The sequence below is a fragment of the Electrona antarctica genome (assembly GCF_951216825.1).
Source record: "Electrona antarctica genome assembly, chromosome: 16".
NCBI classification, from domain to species: domain Eukaryota; kingdom Metazoa; phylum Chordata; class Actinopteri; order Myctophiformes; family Myctophidae; genus Electrona; species Electrona antarctica.
The window spans coordinates 8273725-8295546 of record NC_136797.1 but is presented as its reverse complement, the minus strand read 5'-3'; the positions used below and the strand labels follow the sequence as shown (position 1 = coordinate 8295546).

The 21822-nt window shown below is 42.2% G+C and overlaps 1 protein-coding gene across 3 annotated transcripts in view; it reads right to left on the bottom strand.

The window, feature by feature from the left end:
* The window catches only part of LOC306939107 (uncharacterized protein), a 28027-nt gene extending 10618 nt beyond the window's left edge, over nt 1-17409 (bottom strand). Inside the window, exons 1-4 of one of the 3 annotated variants that reach the window (XM_079523604.1) lie at nt 17237-17409; nt 13510-13655; nt 13334-13354; nt 11424-13237 (exon numbers count right to left, since the gene is read on the bottom strand). In XM_079523604.1, the coding sequence (XP_079379730.1) occupies nt 11823-13237; nt 13334-13354; nt 13510-13618 (1545 nt within the window). In that variant the 5' untranslated portion in view covers nt 13619-13655; nt 17237-17409 and the 3' untranslated portion in view covers nt 11424-11822. Of the gene's footprint in view, nt 1-11423; nt 13355-13509; nt 13656-17236 lie in introns of those variants that run through there. The other 2 variants (XM_079523603.1, XR_013791833.1) reach the window with 2 other exon arrangements.
* Nucleotides 17410-21822: the final 4413 nt, after the last annotated feature.

Below are 21822 nucleotides of genomic sequence, written 5' to 3'. Positions count from 1 at the left end.
AAATATAGGGCTTTTCCCCTGTATGGATCCTCATGTGAGTTCTTAGATGAACCATTTGCGTACAGCCTGTACCACAAACTGTACAAATATAGGGCTTTTCCCCGGTATGAGTCCTCATGTGTGCCGTCAGCTGACCACTATGAACAAAGCCTTTACCACAAACTGTACAAATGTAGGGTTTTTCCCCTGTATGAGTCCTCATGTGTATCGTCAGCTGACTACTCTGACCGCATCCTTTACCACAAACTGTACAAATATAGGGCTTTTCCCCTGTGTGTGTCCTCATGTGACGTTTTAAATAATCTGCTCTATTAAAGCCATTGCCACAAACTGTACAAGAAAAAGGCTTTCCCCCTGTATGAGTCCTCATGTGTAGTTTTAGCTCATCCGATCGACTAAAGCCTTTGCCACAAACTGTACAAGGATAGGGCTTTTCCCCTGTATGAGTCCTCTTGTGTTGGTTAAGCTGACTACTACTACTACAGCCTAACCCACACTCTGTACAAGAATATGGCCTTTCCCCTGTGTGCATCCTCATGTGAGTTCTTAGATGTGTCATTTGCGTACAGCCTGTACCACAAACTGCACAACTAAAGGGTTTTTCCCCTGTATGGATCATTGTGTGCGTCTTCAGGTGGTCCTTTCGAGTAAACATTTTGCCACACTCTGTACAAGTAAACCTCTTCTTTCTTGTTTGACTCCCCGTGGAGTGAGTCATCATGTGTTGTTTTAGCACAAACTTCCGAATGAAGCATTTGCCACAAACTGTACAAGTAAAGGGTCTTTCCCCGGTATGAATCATTGTGTGGCATGTCAACTGATTATTTTGATTAAACATTTTGCCACAATCTGTACAAGTAAACCTTTTCTTTCCTGTGAGACTCCTCCTGGGGTGAGTTTCTTTGGCCTCCTCCAAATCATCACTGTCCACTGAGAGGGGAGGAGAGAGGAGCTGGTCATCACAATTCAGCTGTGATGTTCCACAGGCCTCAACATCAGCTTGTTGTGCAGTGAAAACATCCTTACACACAGGGAGGTGCAGCAAGTCACAGGGAGGTGCAGCAAGTCTGAGAAGAGAGAGAGGGGGGGGGGGGGCATTACTTACGTGTGTGTGGGGGGGGGGGGGGGGTGTATGTATATGTATATATATATATATATATATATATATATATATATATATATATATATATATATATATATATATGACTAGACTGTCACCACTGTAAATAAAACCATACATACCTAGCCGGTACAACTTTACAACAGGTTGCATCCGTGCATCAAACTGTCCACATCTCTCGTCCATCTCTCGCTGTTCCTCTGACAACAACGTTGAATATCTTTTGGAGGTCATCTCCCTTGATACTGTAGACCTCTCTCCCTGTGGTGCTCTGTGGAAATCACCTGTAGAATATGATAGTACTTTGTCAGTTCACACTGAAATTTGTCTTGCGACCCAGCAGCCATATATGCAAAACACAAAACGATATTACATACATAAAGACATGAAGACAAGAGCACTGTCCACCACTTAGATTACCCCATGGCTAATAGTACAACTCCTGATTAAGCCTCAAAGTCGACTGGTGGACAAAGGACCTCTTTAGTCTGACCTTATTGTATGCTGGGACACCATATCTCCTTCCTGAAGGTAGCAACCTATATTCTCCACATGGCTAGTGTTTGAGGTGATATTCCTTGCTAACCTTAGGATGCTGTTATCATACGTGGATGTATAAAGTTTCTGAAGTGGTTGTCCAACAATCTTTGAACAAATGTTCAGTTGTTGCAGCAGTTGTGACTTTAGGGCTGCAGACAAACATCCATACGAGGTGGTACTACAGTAATCATAATAACAGAAGCGAAGAACAAAAGAAGAATCTGTCTACATTCTTTGCTTCGTTTAGGAAGTCAAGGAAGGAAGGAAGAGAGAATTTCACAGCTGCCAAAATTGTCACACAAAGATTAAAAATACTTAACGGCTTCTGCGCCAAAGGAAAGTTACATTGATGTTTCTGTTGTCTCCTATAGCTCCTATATGCTTCTTTTGGAACATGTCACTATAACACACACAGCGCAGCAAAGGGGTATGCGACGGTAAATCTGTATGCGTTTTATAATTAGCATGTAGCATGAAGCCGGTGGGACGGGACACACCGGGGTAGCGAAAGACAAGAGCTAAACCGGGGGGTCCCAAGCGGGGCTAAGTCCCAGCATGCTTCAAAACAGCAACCATTTGTTCCATTATGAAGGACCCAAGCCATCCCAACCGCAGGCTGTTTGAGATGCTGCCACATGGGAAACGTTTTCGCAGTCTCAAAGCCACTGGAAACAGACTGCAAAAAAGCTTCTTCCCCCGAACAATCAGATACATGAACGAACTGATAAGAACCAAAGCGAAACCGGGCAGAGGAAAACGCTCGCCCTCCTCTTGCACTATCATGATCATTTTTGCACTTTTCTAAACTAAATTTGCTGTATGGAACATAGCCTCAATTGCTCATTCTTGTTTGCTGTGGTTTTGTTGTTTTGAATGTTATGCCATCTATGCTGCTGCATTGTCTGTAAGGAAGCCAAAACAAAAATACGTTTTACTCCTGTACACAAGATGTAACAATAAAGTACAACCTTGAACCATGTTATGGTCATTAAGGGCACTATGCTCCTATGCTCCTGCATGGCAAAAATTTAATTTTGACAAAAATGACTGGGCCGGGACCCATGAGTTGCAGACAAATTTGTCACAAATGAGTCACAGATATCCCTTTATTTTTTGTTTTTAATTACTATATTTTCCATTAATTAAACCCAAATTCAATTGTGAAAAAAAATCCATAATTTAGAAAACAAATGTTTTTTCTTTCTTTAACCGTTGGAAAAAAGGGAAAGTAGCCTAAGCCTACACAGCCCTACAAGAAGGAAGTCCAAGAAAGCCTATGTGGCTTGTTTCCATTGGGATCGATTGGGTATATTTGTACGTCTCTAAATGTTCTGATGAATTGAAAATGGTGGACCCTGTTGTAAACAATGTGTGTCGTCCACAGTAACAGTCTTTCTTTCATGTGAAATGTACCCACTTCAATCAATCAAACGTGCTAATGGGGGACCATTTAAAAACAAAGGCGGCTAGCTGTGGTTCGCTAGCTACTAACAGACATCTGCATGCACAGGGAGTGAAGGGCTGCCAATGTTAGGCTATCTTTGTTATTTTCCTTGTTTTTTCGCCCCCGTTTTTCAGAAGCTAGACTGGGCAAGATCTCAGTTGACTGGGCCAGTGCCCGAGTGGCCCAAGAATGGACCCTACGCCAGTGTGTGAATGAATCCCAACTGTTAATAACGTTAAAAACGTTATGGAACCTTAGAGTATAACCAGCTGCACTTGGCTAGCTCTTAGCTAAGCTCGTGTTCAATTCAACAAACATCTGTTTACTAACCTGCAGTGTGATCAGTGTCCAGCAGTTTGATTTGTTCCTCGGGGAGTTTCTAGTGTCTCGACTCTCAAGTTATCTCTCTCTGGAAGACGTTGCTCGTGAACTCTGTCTGCATGTATGCGCTCCAACAAAGCCGTTAGAAACATCAATGACATCATCAACTGATAGACAGTCTGACACCACCGCCACTTCTCTTTCACCAAAACGGCAAGGCACAATAGCTCCTCCTCTCTCGCCGTCGTTCACGTAGCCTCTGATTGGCCGATATCAGCGCACGCACGCACGCACGCGCGCACACACACACGCACACACAGGATCAGTTTGGAACCTCAATATCTACGCGTAGAGGTTCCAAACTGAGCTATGGCGGAAATAAACGCACGTGATGCGACAATTATGTCTTCAGTTAATATCACACAATATATACACACTACAAAATACACACATACTGTTTTGTTCTGACCTATTATATCAATATAGGGCTGCATTTCCCCATGGGGAAATTCAGGTGTCAACTCATATGCAGCAACAGCAGTAAGCATGACACACAGGATATAGATTTTGTCTGGTCTAGAGGTTATCTTTATTTAGCAATGATACTGATACGAGATACGTTTATAATTTATTTTATTGTAACAATATGTAATGCAGACTAAATGCACACAGCTAATCTCTGCCAAATCTCCACACTAAATCTAACAATAAATAGCTGATCTACAAGCTCACTGCACAGTAGATCAGCTATTTCCAGAGAAGAGATGTAACATCTAGACATTATGAATGCACAAATAAAACATAGCTGTGCTTATGTAATTGGTTATGGTGCAATAAATACTTTTGTCTGATCTTGCTAGTACACCAGTGTAATTCAGCATGTAGCCTTGATACATGTACTGTAGCTCATTCTGATAGCTGTTCAACAGCTACAAACAGCCTGCCTACCTGACTCATTCATTCATCATTTGTTATTTTTAATCATTAATAAGAATTGATTCAGAACTGGAGTAAGTAATTTTTTGGCATTTCCTAAGATAACGACCGTGGTATGCTACATATGAATGACAATGTTGATGATTCAAGAACGTTTATTCAAAGGATAAACAAGCTGCAACACAACAGAAATCAAAGTAGCAATAATCAATGGAACCCAGAACTTCTATTCTACACACTTTTGGGGTACCAAAACGGCTCAGTGTACAATCAATGCACCTTTCTAGTGTGACAGGAAAACAATGTATTTGTGCTTTTTTTTTTTTTTTTTACATTGTCAAAATGTACAAACTTGCAGAGTAATATACATACTGATGACAAATACACTTTGTGTGTGTGTGTGTGTGTGTGTGTGTGTGTGTGTGTGTGTGTGTGTGTGTCTAATGCTGCAAACAGTCTAAGGTAGTTTCAACACAATACCTGGGCAGAAATTGGTCAAAGCACAAGTAGAACACAGTTACACACATGACTCCTGTAAGTCCTGTTACTTAATAATCACTGTCTCTACATAGCAAATAAATTACTATCATATATATATATTGCTTTTTTTTCTTTTCTTTTCTTTAACAACAACATCACCTATTACCCATCCATCCATCCATCTTCAACCGCTTATCCGTAGTCGGGTCGCGGGGGCAACAGCTCCACCAGAGTGCTCCAGACTTCCCTCTCCAGAGCAACATTAGTGACTTCATCCTGGGGGATTCCGAGAAGTTCCAAGGCCAGTGAGTCGATGTGTTTCCTCCAACTGCGCCAATATTGGTCTGCCCCGGGGTCTCCTCCCAGTGGGACGTGCGTCGAGGACCTCCCTAGGGAGACGCCCGAGAGGCATCCTAACCAGATGCCCGGACCACCTAAGCTGGCTCCTTTCCAGGCGAAGGAGCAGCGGTTCTACTCCGAGTCTCACCTATTACCCACATAGCCTAATGAAGGCCATGTCACAGCAATACCACAAATAGGCCTACTGTTACCAGAGTCTTGTATTTAAAACCTCACTGTAAGTGTAAGTAAAAGTATTAAGTACAAAAGTAAAATATTCTCTAGTCTAGTCTTTATGCAGAATATCTCAGAGGAAGAAAAAAATATAAAGACAAACTATCTAAATGTACATGTCAAATAATTCTAGTGGAATAAAAAATCCTGTACCAGCTCAGAGAAGTAGCCTACCTCAACATTGAACATGAGTAGTAGTTGAGTGAATGTGGTTAGATAATTTCGGTGATATGACATTACACAGAGACGTATAATGGTGGTTGTATTTTTATTGCACAGACAGACAGACAGACAGACAGACAGACAGACAGACAGACAGAAAGCTCAAAACAATAACCAGGAACAGTAGGCCTACAGTAAACATAAATAAAGAATTAAACAATGATTATGTATATAAATAAGATCCCATATTGTCCCTTTGAAACACACACAGTAGAGTAGAAACACTACTCTTTCATATCACAAATACAGAGTATATACAAATCTATACAGAAGGTCATCAAAAGGTACAAAACAGGGGGAAAACAAACAGGGGGGAAAAAAGTATCCAATTCCCAATTCAGCTGTCAATGTGTAAAAAAGTTTTGATGCAGCTACTTTTCATGTATCAGAGTAGACTTTTCAAAAAGCAAGTGATTCTAACATTTAATATATAGTTTGTGGCACACCATTGTGTGTCACACACACAAAAAAACAGAGGATCTACGACCCCCAGAAATCCTTTGGCCATGTCTTGCGTCTCTTTGCTCTGTTTAATTATTATTTTTTTTAATTGCTTGCAAATGTTTTTTCTTGCTTGCTGTTCTGCCCCATGGCCACCTAGCCCACTAGGGGGCAACCTTATACTGGTTTATGGACACTTAGTTCCTCTAGGAGGAGCCTTCACTTGTAACACTTCCTGGTTTTGTCATTCTGGTTTGAGCTTCAGAGCTAGCAGCAGCAGAATTATTCTCTCCTCACTCAGGACCTTGAGAGTCATGAATCTGTAAGTTTCTGTTGTTTAGGTTTCTTAAAATGATTGTCCTGTGCAGCAAGATGTATGACATGTGACAAGAAGCAATGTATGACATATAAGTTTGTTTCAAGACATTACAGATTACAATCAAAACATGGGTAACAGTAGGGTTTGTGAAACCGCTGTGATTTGTGTTTGTTTATTCTTTACTAAATGTAACTTGCCTGTTTGTTGCCAATTGTAAGAAAGTACAATTTAAGTTTATGTCAATTGTTTGGCCATGCTGGCTTGTGCCTAATTAGACTTTGTCTGTTGGAGATACACCTGTTGTGGATCCTACTAATTAGTGCAGTGGTGTTTGACCTCAATTGGAACCAATTTGACTGCCTTTGATGTTGAGTTTGTGTTATTGTGAGAAGATTATGTACAATGACTGTAATACAATTCTTTCTTTTGATTGCAGTTTTACAACTAAACATTCTACCAATGAAGAAACTCGTCTCTGTCTTTATTGGAGCTGTTGTTGTTAACTATCTGTCACGTCACATAAATGGGCACGTGATAAGGACAGAATAGTAAAAAGACTCACTTCAACGTGGTCGCTTCAAGAGGAAGGATAAGTTCAACACTGCAACACAGACACAACTTCCTGTAACCCGCACATCATGGATTCAAAAGAAAATGCATCAGAAGAAGAGACATTTGAGACAAGATCAAAGGTGTCTACACACTCTAGTAGATCCAACACATCTAATGTAAGTGCAGCGGCTACAAAGGCACGCGCCAAAGTTCTTGCTGCCCGGGTCAAGCTTACTTTTGCTAAAAGAGAAGCCGACCTACTCAAGCAACAAGCTGGATTGCAGGCAGATTTGCACGTACTTGAGGCTGAAAGGGAAGCTACTGCAGCATTGGCAGAAGCTGAATTCTTGGAAGAAGCTGTAGAGAACGAAAGAGAAGGTTCATTCCATGAACTAAATAATAAAACGCCACCGATTGACCCTGTTGAACGCACCAAAGAATATGTGCAGCAACTATCACTAGGAGGTAACCCTACACACACTGTCCATATGCAGCAACAGTCACTAGAAGTTAACCCTTCACACACCAACTTTAAGAAGATAGAACCTACCTCAACTCAGATGCAACACTCCACTACACATTACAACATGGACGATAATTGTGATGACGATGAGCCGAGTTATCATTCCTTTAGCAGTACATCGATGGAGTCGAGTCCTCTTCAACAACAAACCCGCAGTGTGCCCTCATTTAATCCAGTCACAAAGGCGAAACCCTCCTTTCATACAGACTTGAGAACTGAACACAGGAGAAGTGTCAGCTTTCACAGGGAAAACCATGATGCACACGTTGCATATAGCCAACAAAGGTACTCCTTTGAGCCTCAACAGTCACAGTCTTACAGCACGGCAGGTCATAACCTTCAACAGGGGTACTCCTCTAGGCCCCAGCAGCCACAATCTTACAGTACGCCAGATCATAACCTACCGACTAAATCCGAAGCATCTGACTTAGCAAAATACTTGCTGCGCCGTGAGATGGTAAGCTCTGGACTTCTGCTTTATGACGATCAACCAGAGAATTTCTGGTCATGGAAGGAGTCATACAGAAGTGCTACCAAAGGCCTAAACCTAACAGCCAGAGAACAGCTTGATCTAATGACCAAGTGGCTAGGGCCACAATCATCAGTGCATGCTAAAAGAATTAGGTCACTGCATGTCCAGAACGCGGAAACTGGACTCCTCCTTCTGTGGCAGAGGCTTGAAGAAACGTATGGAGCACCTGAGGTCGTAGAAAGTGCACTAATCAAGAAATTGGAAAGCTTTCCAAAAATTGCAAACAGAGAAAATCAGAGATTAAGGGAACTGGGAGACATACTTCTTGAAATTGAAGCAGCAAAGCATGGTGGCTACCTGCAAGGCCTCACCTATCTAGACAATGCAAGAGGAGTCAGCCCGATAGCCGAAAAACTACCATACAGTTTGCAGGAACGGTGGATAATGCATGGCTCCAGGTATAAGAGAGATTACTTAGTTACCTACCCACCATTCTCAGAGTTTGTCAGATTTGTGTGTGAGCAAGCAAGAATACGAAACGACCCCAGTTTTGCCACTTTAGCATCAGGCAGTGACAGTAGCTGTAAAACAGAGAACCAAGGTTACAGACCTGCCGTAACAGTACGAAAGACAGATGTGGAATCAGAGTCAGAGAGTCAACCAAAGAAAGCAACCGACGATCCAGGAAAAGAGTGCCCTCTTCATCACCTGCCACATCCTCTCAGAAATTGTCGAACCTTCAGAAACAAAACATTGGATGAACGCAAAGTGTTTCTTAAAGACAGAAACATATGCTTCAGATGTTGTTCGTCTACACAACATCGCGCAAAGGACTGTGATTGGCCGATATACTGTCATGAATGCAACAGTGAGAGACACCAGTCTGCTTTACATCCTGGACTGGCCCCAGTAAAGGTGACAAACATAGCCCTGCAGGAAGATCAAGGCGGGGAGCAAAGTGACAATACAGAGGATGGAGTGTCAACCGTCACATCTAAATGTACAGAGGTGTGTGGTGCAGGAGCTACAGCAAGATCGTGCTCCAAAATATGTTTGGCAAAAGTGTACCCGGCTGGGTACAGAGAAAAGGCCATCAAAGTATACATAGTACTGGATGACCAAAGTAACAAATCTTTGGCAAGGAAGGAGTTCTTCGACATCTTCGACATTGGAGTCAAGTCTCTTCCATACACCTTAAAGACCTGTTCAGGCATCATTGAAACAACAGGTAGAAGGGCACAAAATTACATAGTGGAATCACTTGATGGCAATACACACGTTCAACTGCCAACCCTGATTGAATGCGACAGTATACCTGATGACAGGTCAGAAATCCCGTCCCCAGAAATCACAAGTCACTATACTTACCTCAACCATCTTGCAAACCAGATTCCACCTGTTGATCCTGACGCCAACATCCTGTTATTGCTCGGAAGAGATGTCCTTGAAGTCCACAAGGCGAGAGAGCAGTACAATGGACCTCGCAACTTACCATTCGCACAACGTCTCGACTTAGGTTGGGTTGTTGTGGGAGAAATCTGTATACAAGGAGCTCACAGGTCTACTATCGTCAATGCCCACAAAACGATCATCCACAGTAATGGCCATCCAACTCATCTTGATCCTTGTCCCAGACACCTTCTTAAAAAAGAGAACTACAATGCCTCTGACGCATTCAATGAGATGAGCATCCTCGAGGTGTTCAAACAAACTTCAGAAATCCAACAAGCAAACAAAAATGACACTGACCTTGCCATGCAAGCACAAAGCACTGTCCTCAAGTGTGCACAGCAAAAGGACTCTTTGCTCAAAGTTGGAGGCCGTTCGACTCACAAAGTCTTGGCCACCTTAGTGGTGGAAGTAAAGTCTGTAATTAACCACAGACCCTTAGTACCTGTCTCAACAGAACCAGACGTGCCAACAGTGCTGACACCTGCAATGATCCTGAATCAAAAGACAGGAAACGTTCCTGCACCTTCAGGAGACTTCAGCACCCCAGACCTTTACTCAAGACAATGGAGGCAAATGCAAAGTCTCACAAATGCCTGTCATGAACCCAATCTTCGAGTGAGAGATGTAGTCCTGCTCAAAGACTCCCTAACGGAGAGGAATGTATGGCCACTTGGCGTGGTTTCTGAGACAATGCCAAGCAAAGTCAACAGAGTACGGAAGGTCAAGGTCAAATGGAAGACCCTAAAGAGCCTGAGACGTATCTCAGAAGTAGTTTGCTTTCTCAAAAGGAAAGGATTAATGGCATAATGATCATCATACCATGGCGGGGAGTGTTCTGCCCCATGGCCACCTAGCCCACTAGGGGGCAACCTTATACTGGTTTATGGACACTTAGTTCCTCTAGGAGGAGCCTTCACTTGTAACACTTCCTGGTTTTGTCATTCTGGTTTGAGCTTCAGAGCTAGCAGCAGCAGAATTATTCTCTCCTCACTCAGGACCTTGAGAGTCATGAATCTGTAAGTTTCTGTTGTTTAGGTTTCTTAAAATGATTGTCCTGTGCAGCAAGATGTATGACATGTGACAAGAAGCAATGTATGACATATAAGTTTGTTTCAAGACATTACAGATTACAATCAAAACATGGGTAACAGTAGGGTTTGTGAAACCGCTGTGATTTGTGTTTGTTTATTCTTTACTAAATGTAACTTGCCTGTTTGTTGCCAATTGTAAGAAAGTACAATTTAAGTTTATGTCAATTGTTTGGCCATGCTGGCTTGTGCCTAATTAGACTTTGTCTGTTGGAGATACACCTGTTGTGGATCCTACTAATTAGTGCAGTGGTGTTTGACCTCAATTGGAACCAATTTGACTGCCTTTGATGTTGAGTTTGTGTTATTGTGAGAAGATTATGTACAATGACTGTAATACAATTCTTTCTTTTGATTGCAGTTTTACAACTAAACATTCTACCAATGAAGAAACTCGTCTCTGTCTTTATTGGAGCTGTTGTTGTTAACTATCTGTCACGTCACATAAATGGGCACGTGATAAGGACAGAATACTTGCCGTTTGAATTAGTTTTCATTCAAATATATATTTTTAGCTAAGCTAGTTCAGACTAAAGCATGTATATTAAACTAACTGCACATGTAAGGAGAATGAAACCCGCACACATATATATATAGGGCTTTTCCCCTGTATGGGTCCTCATGTGAGTTCTTAGATGTGTCATTTGCGTACAGCCTGTACCACAAACTGTACAAGTAAAGGGTCTTTCCCCGGTATGAATCATTGTGTGCGTCTTCAGGTGTTCCTTTCGAGTAAACATTTTGCCACACTCTGTACAAGTAAACCTCTTCTTTCTTGTGTGACTCCTCCTGGGGTGAGTTTCTTTGGCCTCCTCCAAATCATCACTGTCCACTGAGAGGGGAGGAGAGAGGAGCTGGTCATCACAATTCAGCTGTGATGTTCCACAGGCCTCAACTGCACATGTAAGGAGAATGAAACCCGCACACTGTATTTGCTTGCTCAATAAAGGAATACTTTTATTAAAGAAGTTAAGATATTTTGGCCAAAGACCTTCTTCAGGCATCTTCTGACAAGTGGAAACACCACACCTACACATACACATACAGAGGGGTCGACAATGACCAATCACACACATAAGGATAGGGTACACCTGGTGGTGATCACATTGAAATAATGTCCTCAATCACATCTATCAATAAAATACATTTTCAATTCAAACATCATCAATCAACTCAACATAATTAGAATAAAAACTAAAAAAAATAGAAAAGCACCTCGACAATGATGAATTAAAAAGACCCAAGATTACAAAAGGTCACCAACTGCACCTAAAATATGTTCCCCTCCTGCATGAGTCACTACTTTGACTATACGACATACTGTACTGATAAAGAAGGCTTAAGGCTTTCCCCCTGTATGAGTCCTCATGTGTGCCGTCAGCTGACTACTACTAACACAGCCTTTACCACACACTTTACAAATATAGGGTTTTTCCCCTGTATGAGTCCTCATGTGTATCGTCAGCTGACTACTCTGACCACATCCTTCACCACAAACTGTACAAATATAGGGCTTTTCTCCTGTATGAGTCCTCATGTGTGCCGTCAGCCGATTACTACTAACACAGCCTTTACCACACACTTTACAAATATAGGGTTTTTCCCCTGTATGAGTCCTCATGTGTATCGTCAGCTGACTACTCTGACCACATCCTTTACCACAAACTGTACAAATATAGGGCTTTTCCCCTGTATGAGTCCTCATGTGTGTCGTCAGCTCACCACTATGAACACAGCCTTTACCACAAACTGTACAAATATAGGGCTTTTCCCCTGTATGAGTCCTCATGTGTGTCTTCAGCTCATTACTCTGAACAAATCCTTTACCACAAACTGTACAAATATAGGGCTTTTCCCCTGTATGAGTCCTCATGTGTGTCTTTAGCTCACTACTCTGAACACATCCTTTACCACAAACTGTACAAATATAGGGCTTTTCCCCTGTATGGATCCTCATGTGAGTTCTTAGATGTGTCATTTGCGTACAGCCTGTACCACAAACTGTACAAATATAGGGCTTTTCCCCTGTATGAGTCCTCATGTGTGCCGTCAGCTGACCACCATGAACACAGCCTTTACCACAAACTGTACAAATATAGGGCTTTTCCCCTGTATGGGTCCTCATGTGAGTTATTAGATTAACCATTTGCGTACAGCCTTTACCACAAACTGTACAAGTAAAGGGCTTTTCCCCTGTATGTGTCCTCATGTGACGTTTTAAATAATCTGCTCTATTAAAGCCATTGCCACAAACCGTACAAGAAAAAGGCTTTTCCCCTGTATGTGTCCTCATGTGACGTTTTAAATCATCTGCTCTATTAAAGCCTTTGCCACAAACTGTACAAGGATAGGGCTTTTCCCCTGTATGAGTCCTCTTGTGTTGGTTAAGCTGACCACTACTACTACAGCCTAACCCACACTCTGTACAAGAATATGGCCTTTCCCCTGTGTGCATCCTCATGTGAACTTTAAGGTCACTGTTTCGAACACATCCTTTACCACAAACTGTACAAATATAGGGCTTTTCCCCTGTATGGGTCCTCATGTGAGTTCTTAGATGTGTCATTTGCGTACAGCCTGTACCACAAACTGTACAAGTAAAGGGTCTTTCCCCGGTATGAATCATTGTGTGCGTCTTCAGGTGTTCCTTTCGAGTAAACATTTTGCCACACTCTGTACAAGTAAACCTCTTCTTTCTTGTGTGACTCCTCCTGGGGTGAGTTTCTTTGGCCTCCTCCAAATCATCACTGTCCACTGAGAGGGGAGGAGAGAGGAGCTGGTCATCACAATTCAGCTGTGATGTTCCACAGGCCTCAACATCAGCTTGTTGTGCAGTGAAAACATCCTTACACACAGGTAGGTGCAGCAAGTCTGAGAAGATAGAGGGGGGGGGGGGGGGGCATTACTTACGTGTGTTTGTGTGTGTGTGTGTGTGTATATATATATATATATATATATATATATATATATATATATATATATATATAGGACTAGACTGTCACCACTGTAAATAAAACCATACATACCTAGCCGGTACAACTTTACAACAGGTTGCATTCGTGCATCAAACTGTCCACATGCCTCGTCCATCTCTCGCTGTTCCTCTGACAACGTTGAATATCTTTTGGAGGTCATCTCCCTTGATACTGTAGACCTCTCACCCTGTGCTGGTCTGTGGAAATCACCAGTAGAATGAGATATATGATATAGTACTTTATTGTCAGTTCACACTGAAATTTGTCTTGCGACCCAGCAGCCATGTATGCAAACACAAAATGATATTACATACATAAAGACATGAAGACGAGAGCAATGTCCACCACTTAGATTACCCCATGGCTACTAGTACAACGCCTGATTAAGCCTCAAAGTCGACTGGTGGACAAAGGACCTCTTTAGTCTGACCTTATTGTATGCTGGGACACCATATCTCCTTCCTGAAGGTAGCAACCTATATTCTCCATACAACACATGGCTAGTGTTTGAGGTGATATTCCTTGCTAACCTTAGGATGCTGTTATCATACGTGGATGTATAAAGTTTCTGAAGTGGTTGTCCAACAATCTTTGAACAAATGTTCAGTTGTTGCAGCAGTTGTGACGTTAGGGCTGCAGACAAACATCCATACCAGGTGGTACTACAGTACTGAAGAACACTCATAATAACAGAAGTGAAGAACAAAATAAAAGGTCTACTAGCACCGAAAGATCTTAGACGTCGTAGAAAGTAGATTCTTTGCTTTGTTTTCTTACACACTGATTCAATCTGATCTTTCCGATTGAGACAGAGAGCATGAGCAAGCAGTTAAAATGGGGAGGGACCTTTGCTGGTACTTTGCTAGAACTCAACTTTGGGAAATCTGACCAGTCATCTGTGTTTCTCCTGCCTGCCTACAGACAAAAGATTAAACGGACAGAATCAGTGAATAAAACAGTCCACCGCTGGTCAGAGGAGTGTGACTTTGTGCTGCAAGAGTGTTGAGTCAATGGTCTGGCCAGTGTTTAGAGAGGCGGCAGAGGGAAACATAGATGAATATGCAGACAGTCTGTGATTAAGAAATGCATAGATGATGTAGTCCCTACAAAGACGATCAGAGTATGCAAATGATAAGTCATGGTTAAACAGAGCTGTGTGTGAGGCCATAATACAGAGAGACATGGGTTTCAGATATGGAGATGAGGAAGAGAAAAACCACAGTATGCTCTGCGCAAAACTTTGAAAAAAGGGAATATGCTAAAGGTGTTGAAGCCCATCTCTTCACCAACAACTATGGGAGGGTTTGAGAACCCTCACTGACTTTAAACCTACTCCCTCCACAAAAGACAATGCTTTATCCCATCACTTCCCGACGAGTTAAACCATTTTTTCTACAGATTTGAGGAGCAGAGGAAATCAGCCCCTCAACCTCAGCAACCCCAGGCAACAACAGCCTCCACTCCCCTCCCCCAGCAAGCTCCGGAGTCCGGGATCCCGAGCAATGGATTTGCAGTTCACACCTCAGTGCTGGAATGTGATGGTAAGGATCTACAGACGAACGTCCCTCTATCAGTGACAGAGTCGGATGTCCACTCGTCCTTCGCCCACATCAACACCCGCAAAGCTGCAGGCCCTGACGGCCTCCCAGGATGAGTCTTCAAAGCTAGCTGGTGTTTTCAAGGACATCTTCAATCAATCACTCCGGGAGTGCAAAGTCCCAGCATGCTTCAAAACAGCAACCATAGTTCCATTATGAAGGACCCAAGTCACCCAAGCCATCCCAACCGCAGGCTGTTTGAGATGCTGCCACATGGAAAACGTTTTCGCAGTCTCAAAGCCACTAGAAACAGACTGCAAAAAAGCTTATTCCCTCGAACAATCAGATACATGAACGAACTGATAAGAACTATTGCGAAGCCGGGCAGAGGAAAACGCTAATTTTTGCACCTTTCTAAACTAAATTTGCTGTATGGAACATAGCCTCAATTGCTCATTCTTAAACTAAATTGTGTTGTACTGTATATAGGGATCATAACCTACTGTGAAGCTGTTCACAAAAAGCTCTTTCTTGCACTCTTTATTCTTGTTTGCTGTGGTTGTGTTGTTTTGAATGTTATGCCATCTAATGCTGCTGCATTGTCTGTAAGGAAGCCAAAACAAAAATAAGTTTTACTCTTATATACCTGTACACAAGATGTAACAAAGTACAACCTTGAACCCTGTTATGGTCATTAAGGGCTAGCTTGAGTTTATTGTCCACTAGCCCTAGAATGGCTCTGTTGTTACATACAGTATATACAGTATTTCACATACAGAGCCATAGAACGGTCGCGGTTACTTTAATGTTGGACGTAATCTTGGCGGCCTGAATGTGATAAATTCTCCGTTTGTACTCACCCATTAAATAATTCCAAAAACGTGGAGTGAAATATGGTCCTCTAGTTTTATATCCATGTGAAAGTTCTGGTACAAAACGTGTATTTAGTCAATTATCTCCACTTTTTCAAGAGATGCACACGGACGTCTTTCTCTCCGGGCGAGGGGGGACCGGAATGATCGATGAACTGATTTTACGACGTCATCACCAATTGACAAGGGAAACACAAAAGTTTGGGTCACACAATTGGCAGGTGGTGTGATTAATTACCCAGCACCTATCGCAAGGTACCTGCCAATTGTGTGACCCAAACTTTTGTGTTTCCCTTGTCAATTGGTGAGGACGTCGTAAAATCAGTTCATCGATCATTCCGGTCCCCCCTCGCCCGGAGAGAAAGACGTCTGTGTGCATCTCTTGAAAAAGTGGAGATAATTGACTAAATACACGTTTTGTACCAGAACTTTCACATGGATATAAAACTAGAGGACCATATTTCACTCCACGTCTTTGGAATTATTTAATGGGTGAGTACAAACGGAGCATTTATCACATTCAGGCCGCACACAATTGAATTCAACCAGGGACAGTAGCAAGCGATCTATGCCTATGATACATGAAAATTTACGAAGTTAATTAAATGATCACAGGCATTCTAGGTCTAATTGTCCACTAGCTCCTGCATGGCAAAAATGGAATTTTGACAAAAATGACTGCAGGGCCGGGACCCATTTGTGAGTTGCAGACAAATTTGTCACAAATGAGTCACAAATATCCCTTTATTTTTAGTTGTCAATTACTATATTTTCCATTAATTAAACCCAACTTCAATGATTTAAAAAAAATCCATAATTTAGAAAACAAATGTTTCTTTCTTTAACCGGGAAGTAAAGGGAAAGTAGCCTAAGCCTACACAGCCCTACAAGAAGGAAGTCCAAGAAAGCCTATGTGGCTTGTTTCCATTGGGATCGATTGGGTATATTTGTACGTCGCTAAATGTTCTGATGAATTGAAAATGGTGGACCCTGTTGTAAACAATGTGTGTCGTCCACAGTAACAGTCTTTCTTTCATGTGAAATGTACCCATTTCAATCAATCAAACGTGCTAATGGGGGACCATTTAAAAACAAAGGTGGCTAGCTGTGGTTCGCTAGCTACTAACAGACATCTGCATGCACAGGGAGTGAAGGGCTGCCAATGTTAGGCTATCTTTGTTATTTTTCTTGTTTTTTCAGTTGACTGGGCCAGTGCCCGAGTGGCCCAAGAATGGACCCTACGCCAGTGTGTGAATCCCAACGGTTAATAACGTTAAAAACGTCATGGAACCTTAGAGTATAACCAGCTGCACTTGGCTAGCTCTTAGCTAAGCTCGTGTTCAATTCAACAAACATCTGTTTACTAACCTGCAGTGTGTGTAGATCAGTGTCCAGCAGTTTGATTTGTTCCTCGGGGAGTTTCTAGTGTCTCGACTCTCAAGTTATCTCTCTCTGGAAGACGTTGCTCGTGAACTCTGTCTGCATGTATGCGCTCCAACAAAGCCGTTGGAAACATCAATGACATCATCAACTGATAGTCTCAGTCTGACACCACCGCCACTTCTCTTTCACCAAAACGGCAAGGCACAATAGCTCCTCCTCTCTCTCCGTCGTTCACGTAGCCTCTGATTGGCCGATTTCAGCAAGCGCGCACACACACATACACACACACACACACACACACACACACACACACACACACACGCACACGCACACGCACACGCACACACACACACGCGCGCGCACACACACACACACACACACACACACACACACACACACGCACACACACACACGATGAAATTAAATTAAATTAAATGATTACTATATTTACCCAGGGTATCTGGGCTAAGCTCAAGAACTTGTTTCCAGCCAGGCCCTGCTCATAGAACATTTCATCGTAGTGGTTCAATGCCTTGTTCAAGGGCACTTCAGTGGTGGTAAATTTTAACGTGTCGGACCGCTGATTCGAACTGGCGACCTTCCGGTATCAAGACCACTCCGCAATCCGTTCGGCCACCGCTGCAGTTTGGAACCTCAATATCTACGCGTAGAGGTTCCAAACGGAGCTATGTGGCGGAAATAAACGCACGTGATGCGACAATTATGTCTTCAGTTAATATCACACAATACTACAAAATACACACATAGGCCTACTGTTTGTTTTGTTCTGACCTATTATATCAATATAGGGCTGCATTTCCCCATGGGGAAATTCAGGTGTCAACTCATATGCAGCAACAGCAGTAAGCATGACACGCAGGATATAGATTTTGTCTAGAGGTTATCTTTATTTAGCAATGATACTGATACGAGATATGTTTATTGTAACAATGTAATGCAGACTAAATGCACACAGCTAATCTCTGCCAAATCTCCACACTAAATCTAACAATAAATACAGTAGATCAGCTATTTCCAGAGAAGAGATGTAACATCTAGACATTATGAATGCACAAATATAACATAGCTGTGCTTATGCAAGTGGTTATGGTGGTTTATCCAAGGCGCTTTACAGAGATTGTGCATTACATTCACCCATTCACACATTCATACACCGATGGCAACGGAAACCATGCAAGGCACCAACTAGCACATCGGGAGCAATTAGGGGTTCAGTGTCTTGCTCAAGGACACTTCGACAGTAACTCTGGGGGAGCCTGGGTTTGAACTGGCAACCTTGCGGTTACCATCCAGGCACTCTACCCCTGAACCACCGCCGCCCCGGTGGTGCAATAAATACTTTTGTCTGATCTTGCTAGTACACCAGTGTAATTCAGCATGTAGCCTTGATACATGTACTGTAGCTCATTCTGATAGCTGTTCAACAGCTACAAACAGCCTGCCTACCTGACTCATTCATTCATCATTTGTTATTTTTAATCATTAATAAGAATTCATTCAGAACTGGAGTAAGTAATTTTTTGGCATTTCCTAAGATAACGACCGTGGTATGCTACATATGAATGACAATGTTGATGATTCAAGAACGTTTATTCGAAGGATAAACAAGCTGCAACACAACAGAAATCAAAGTAGCAATAATCAATGGAACCCAGAACTTCTATTCTACACAATCTTGGGGTACCAAAACGACTCGGTGTACAATCAATGCACCTTTCTAGTGTGAAAGGAAAACAATGTATTTGTGCTTTTTTTTTTTTTTTTTTTTACATTGTCAAAATGTACAAACTTGCAGAGTAGTATACATACTGATGACAAATACACTTTGTGTGTGTGTGTGTGTGTGTGTGTGTGTGTGTGTGTGTGTGTGTGTGTGTGTGTGTGTGTCTAATGCTGCAAACAGTCTAAGGTAGTTTCACCACAATACCTGGGCAGAAATTGGTCAAAGCACAAGTAGAACACAGTTACACGCATGACTCCTGTAAGTCCTGTTACTTAACAATCACTGTCTCTACATAGCAAAAACATTACTATCATATATATATTGCTTTTTTTTTCTTTTCTTTTACAACAACATCACCTATTACCCATCTATCCATCCATCTTCAACCGCTTATCCGTAGTCGGGTCGCGGGGGCAACAGCTCCACCAGAGTGCTCCAGACTTCCCTCTCCAGAGCAACATTAGTGACTTCATCCTGGGGGATTCCGAGACGTTCCAAGGCCAGTGAGTCGATGTGTTTCCTCCAACTGCGCCAATATTGGTCTGCCCCGGGGTCTCCTCCCAGTGGGACGTGCGTCGAGGACCTCCCTAGGGAGACGCCCGAGAGGCATCCTAACCAGATGCCCGGACCACCTAAGCTGGCTCCTTTCCAGGCGAAGGAGCAGCGGTTCTACTCCGAGTCTCACCTATTACCCACATAGCCTAATGAAGGCCATGTCACAGCAATACCACAAATAGGCCTACTGTTACCAGAGTCCTGTATTTAAAACCTCACTGTAAGTGTAAGTAAAAGTATTAAGTACAAAAGTAAAATATTCTCTAGTCTAGTCTTTATGCAGAATATCTCAGAGGAAGAAATAATTATAAAGACAAACTATCTAAATGTACATGTCAAATAATTCTAGTGGAATAAAAATCCTGTACCAGCTCAGAGAAGTAGCCTACCTCAACATTGAACATGAGTAGTAGTTGAGTGAATGTGGTTAGATAATTTCGGTGATAAGACATACACAGAGACGTATAATGGTGGTTGTATTTTGCTGACAGACAGACAGACAGACAGAGAGCTCAAAACAATAACCAGGAACAGTAGGCCTACAGTAAACATAAATAAAGAATTAAACAATGATTATGTATATAAATAAGATCCCATATTGTCCCTTTGAAACACACACAGTAGAGTAGAAACACTACTCTTTCATATCACAAATACAGAGTATATAAAAATCTATACAGAACGTCATCAAAACAGAATGTGTACCGATCACAGATATTAAAAAAGGGGGAAAAAAGTATCCAAAATTCCCAATTCAGCTGTCACTCCAAAACATCAAGCCTTGACAATGTGTAAAAAAGTTTCGATGCAGCTACTTTTCATGTATCAGGAGACTTTTCAAAAAGCAAGTGATTCTAACATTTAATATATAGTTTGTGGCACACCATTGTGTGTCACACACTGAAAACAGAGGATCTACGACCCCCAGAAAGGCTTTGGCCATGTCTTGCGTCTCTTTGCTCTGTTTAAATTAAATTTAAAAAAATAGCTTGCAAATGTTTTTTCTTGCTTGCCGTTTTAATTAGTTTTCATTCAAATATATATTTTTAGCTAAGCTAGTTCAGACTAGGGATGTCCCGATACCCTTTTTTCGTTTCCGATCCGATTCCGATCCAACAATTTATGTGTTAGCCGATACCGATACCGATACCGATACCAGTGCTTTTTTTTTTTTAAAGTGTAAAGTACTCATGTTGGTTGCGTTATCACGTAGAATAACGTGAAGTTTAGCCCTGGTGATGTTCCACTTTGCATGCAAGCACACACACACACACACACACACACATAAGCATAATTATATATATGCTTATTATATTTTAATAATCTTCTCTTTATTTTAACCAACCAAGGCATCCCTTTGCACTACATTTTACTAGGGCCTTATACAGTACGTACCTTGACAGAGAGAACTGTTAATTGTGTACCGTCACTTTAAATGCGTAATGTATACATCATCGTACGTTGGTGTCACGCACCAAAAATAGCCAGTCTACAAGCTCACACCGCGTCTGGTTGCACTGCGTTGTGAGCTTGTAGCTCTGCCTTTTCAGCAACGATAGATTGAGAAGTTGCATGCACTGATGCACATTGGAATACGTCACGTATTATGTGAGACTATTCAATCGATCTGCGGGAGATATTATAACTACGCTTCCTCCCCGCAAATATATAGGCTAGCAGGATATACAGGCTAGCAGCTGACGGCTCCCGTGTTGTTCCACCTCAGACATGATGCAAAGGTATCGCATTTGGGTTTAATACAATGCATTATTGACAGATGCATTAAAATGTAACCAAACTTTTCCACCCGTTCCACCCACGGCGCAAGTTACCATGAGCGTCAGACCACCGTGGCCCAGTCAGTTTAGATTTGTCCAGTCTAACTTCGAAGAGAGGGGGAGAAAGAAAAACAACAAAAGATAGTCTACTTGGCAGCCCTTGAGCATGCAAATTTATGTTAGTCGCAAACTACAGCAAGTCGCCTTTGTTTTAAATTGTCCCCCATTCGCACGTCGGCAAAGCCGTTCACACCTACGGCTGGAGATACCGGCGGCCCCGTCTCACCGTGCTGCGCGCATTACGTGATTAAATAAAATATGGTATCGGATTGGTGAGGGGCGTACTTGCCGATTCCGATATGACCAAATAAGGGCATATCGGAGGGCATTCCGATACAAGTATCGGTATCGGGACATGCCTAGTTCAGACTAAAGCATGTATATTAAACTAACTGCACATGTAAGGAGAATGAAACCCGCACACTGTATTTGCT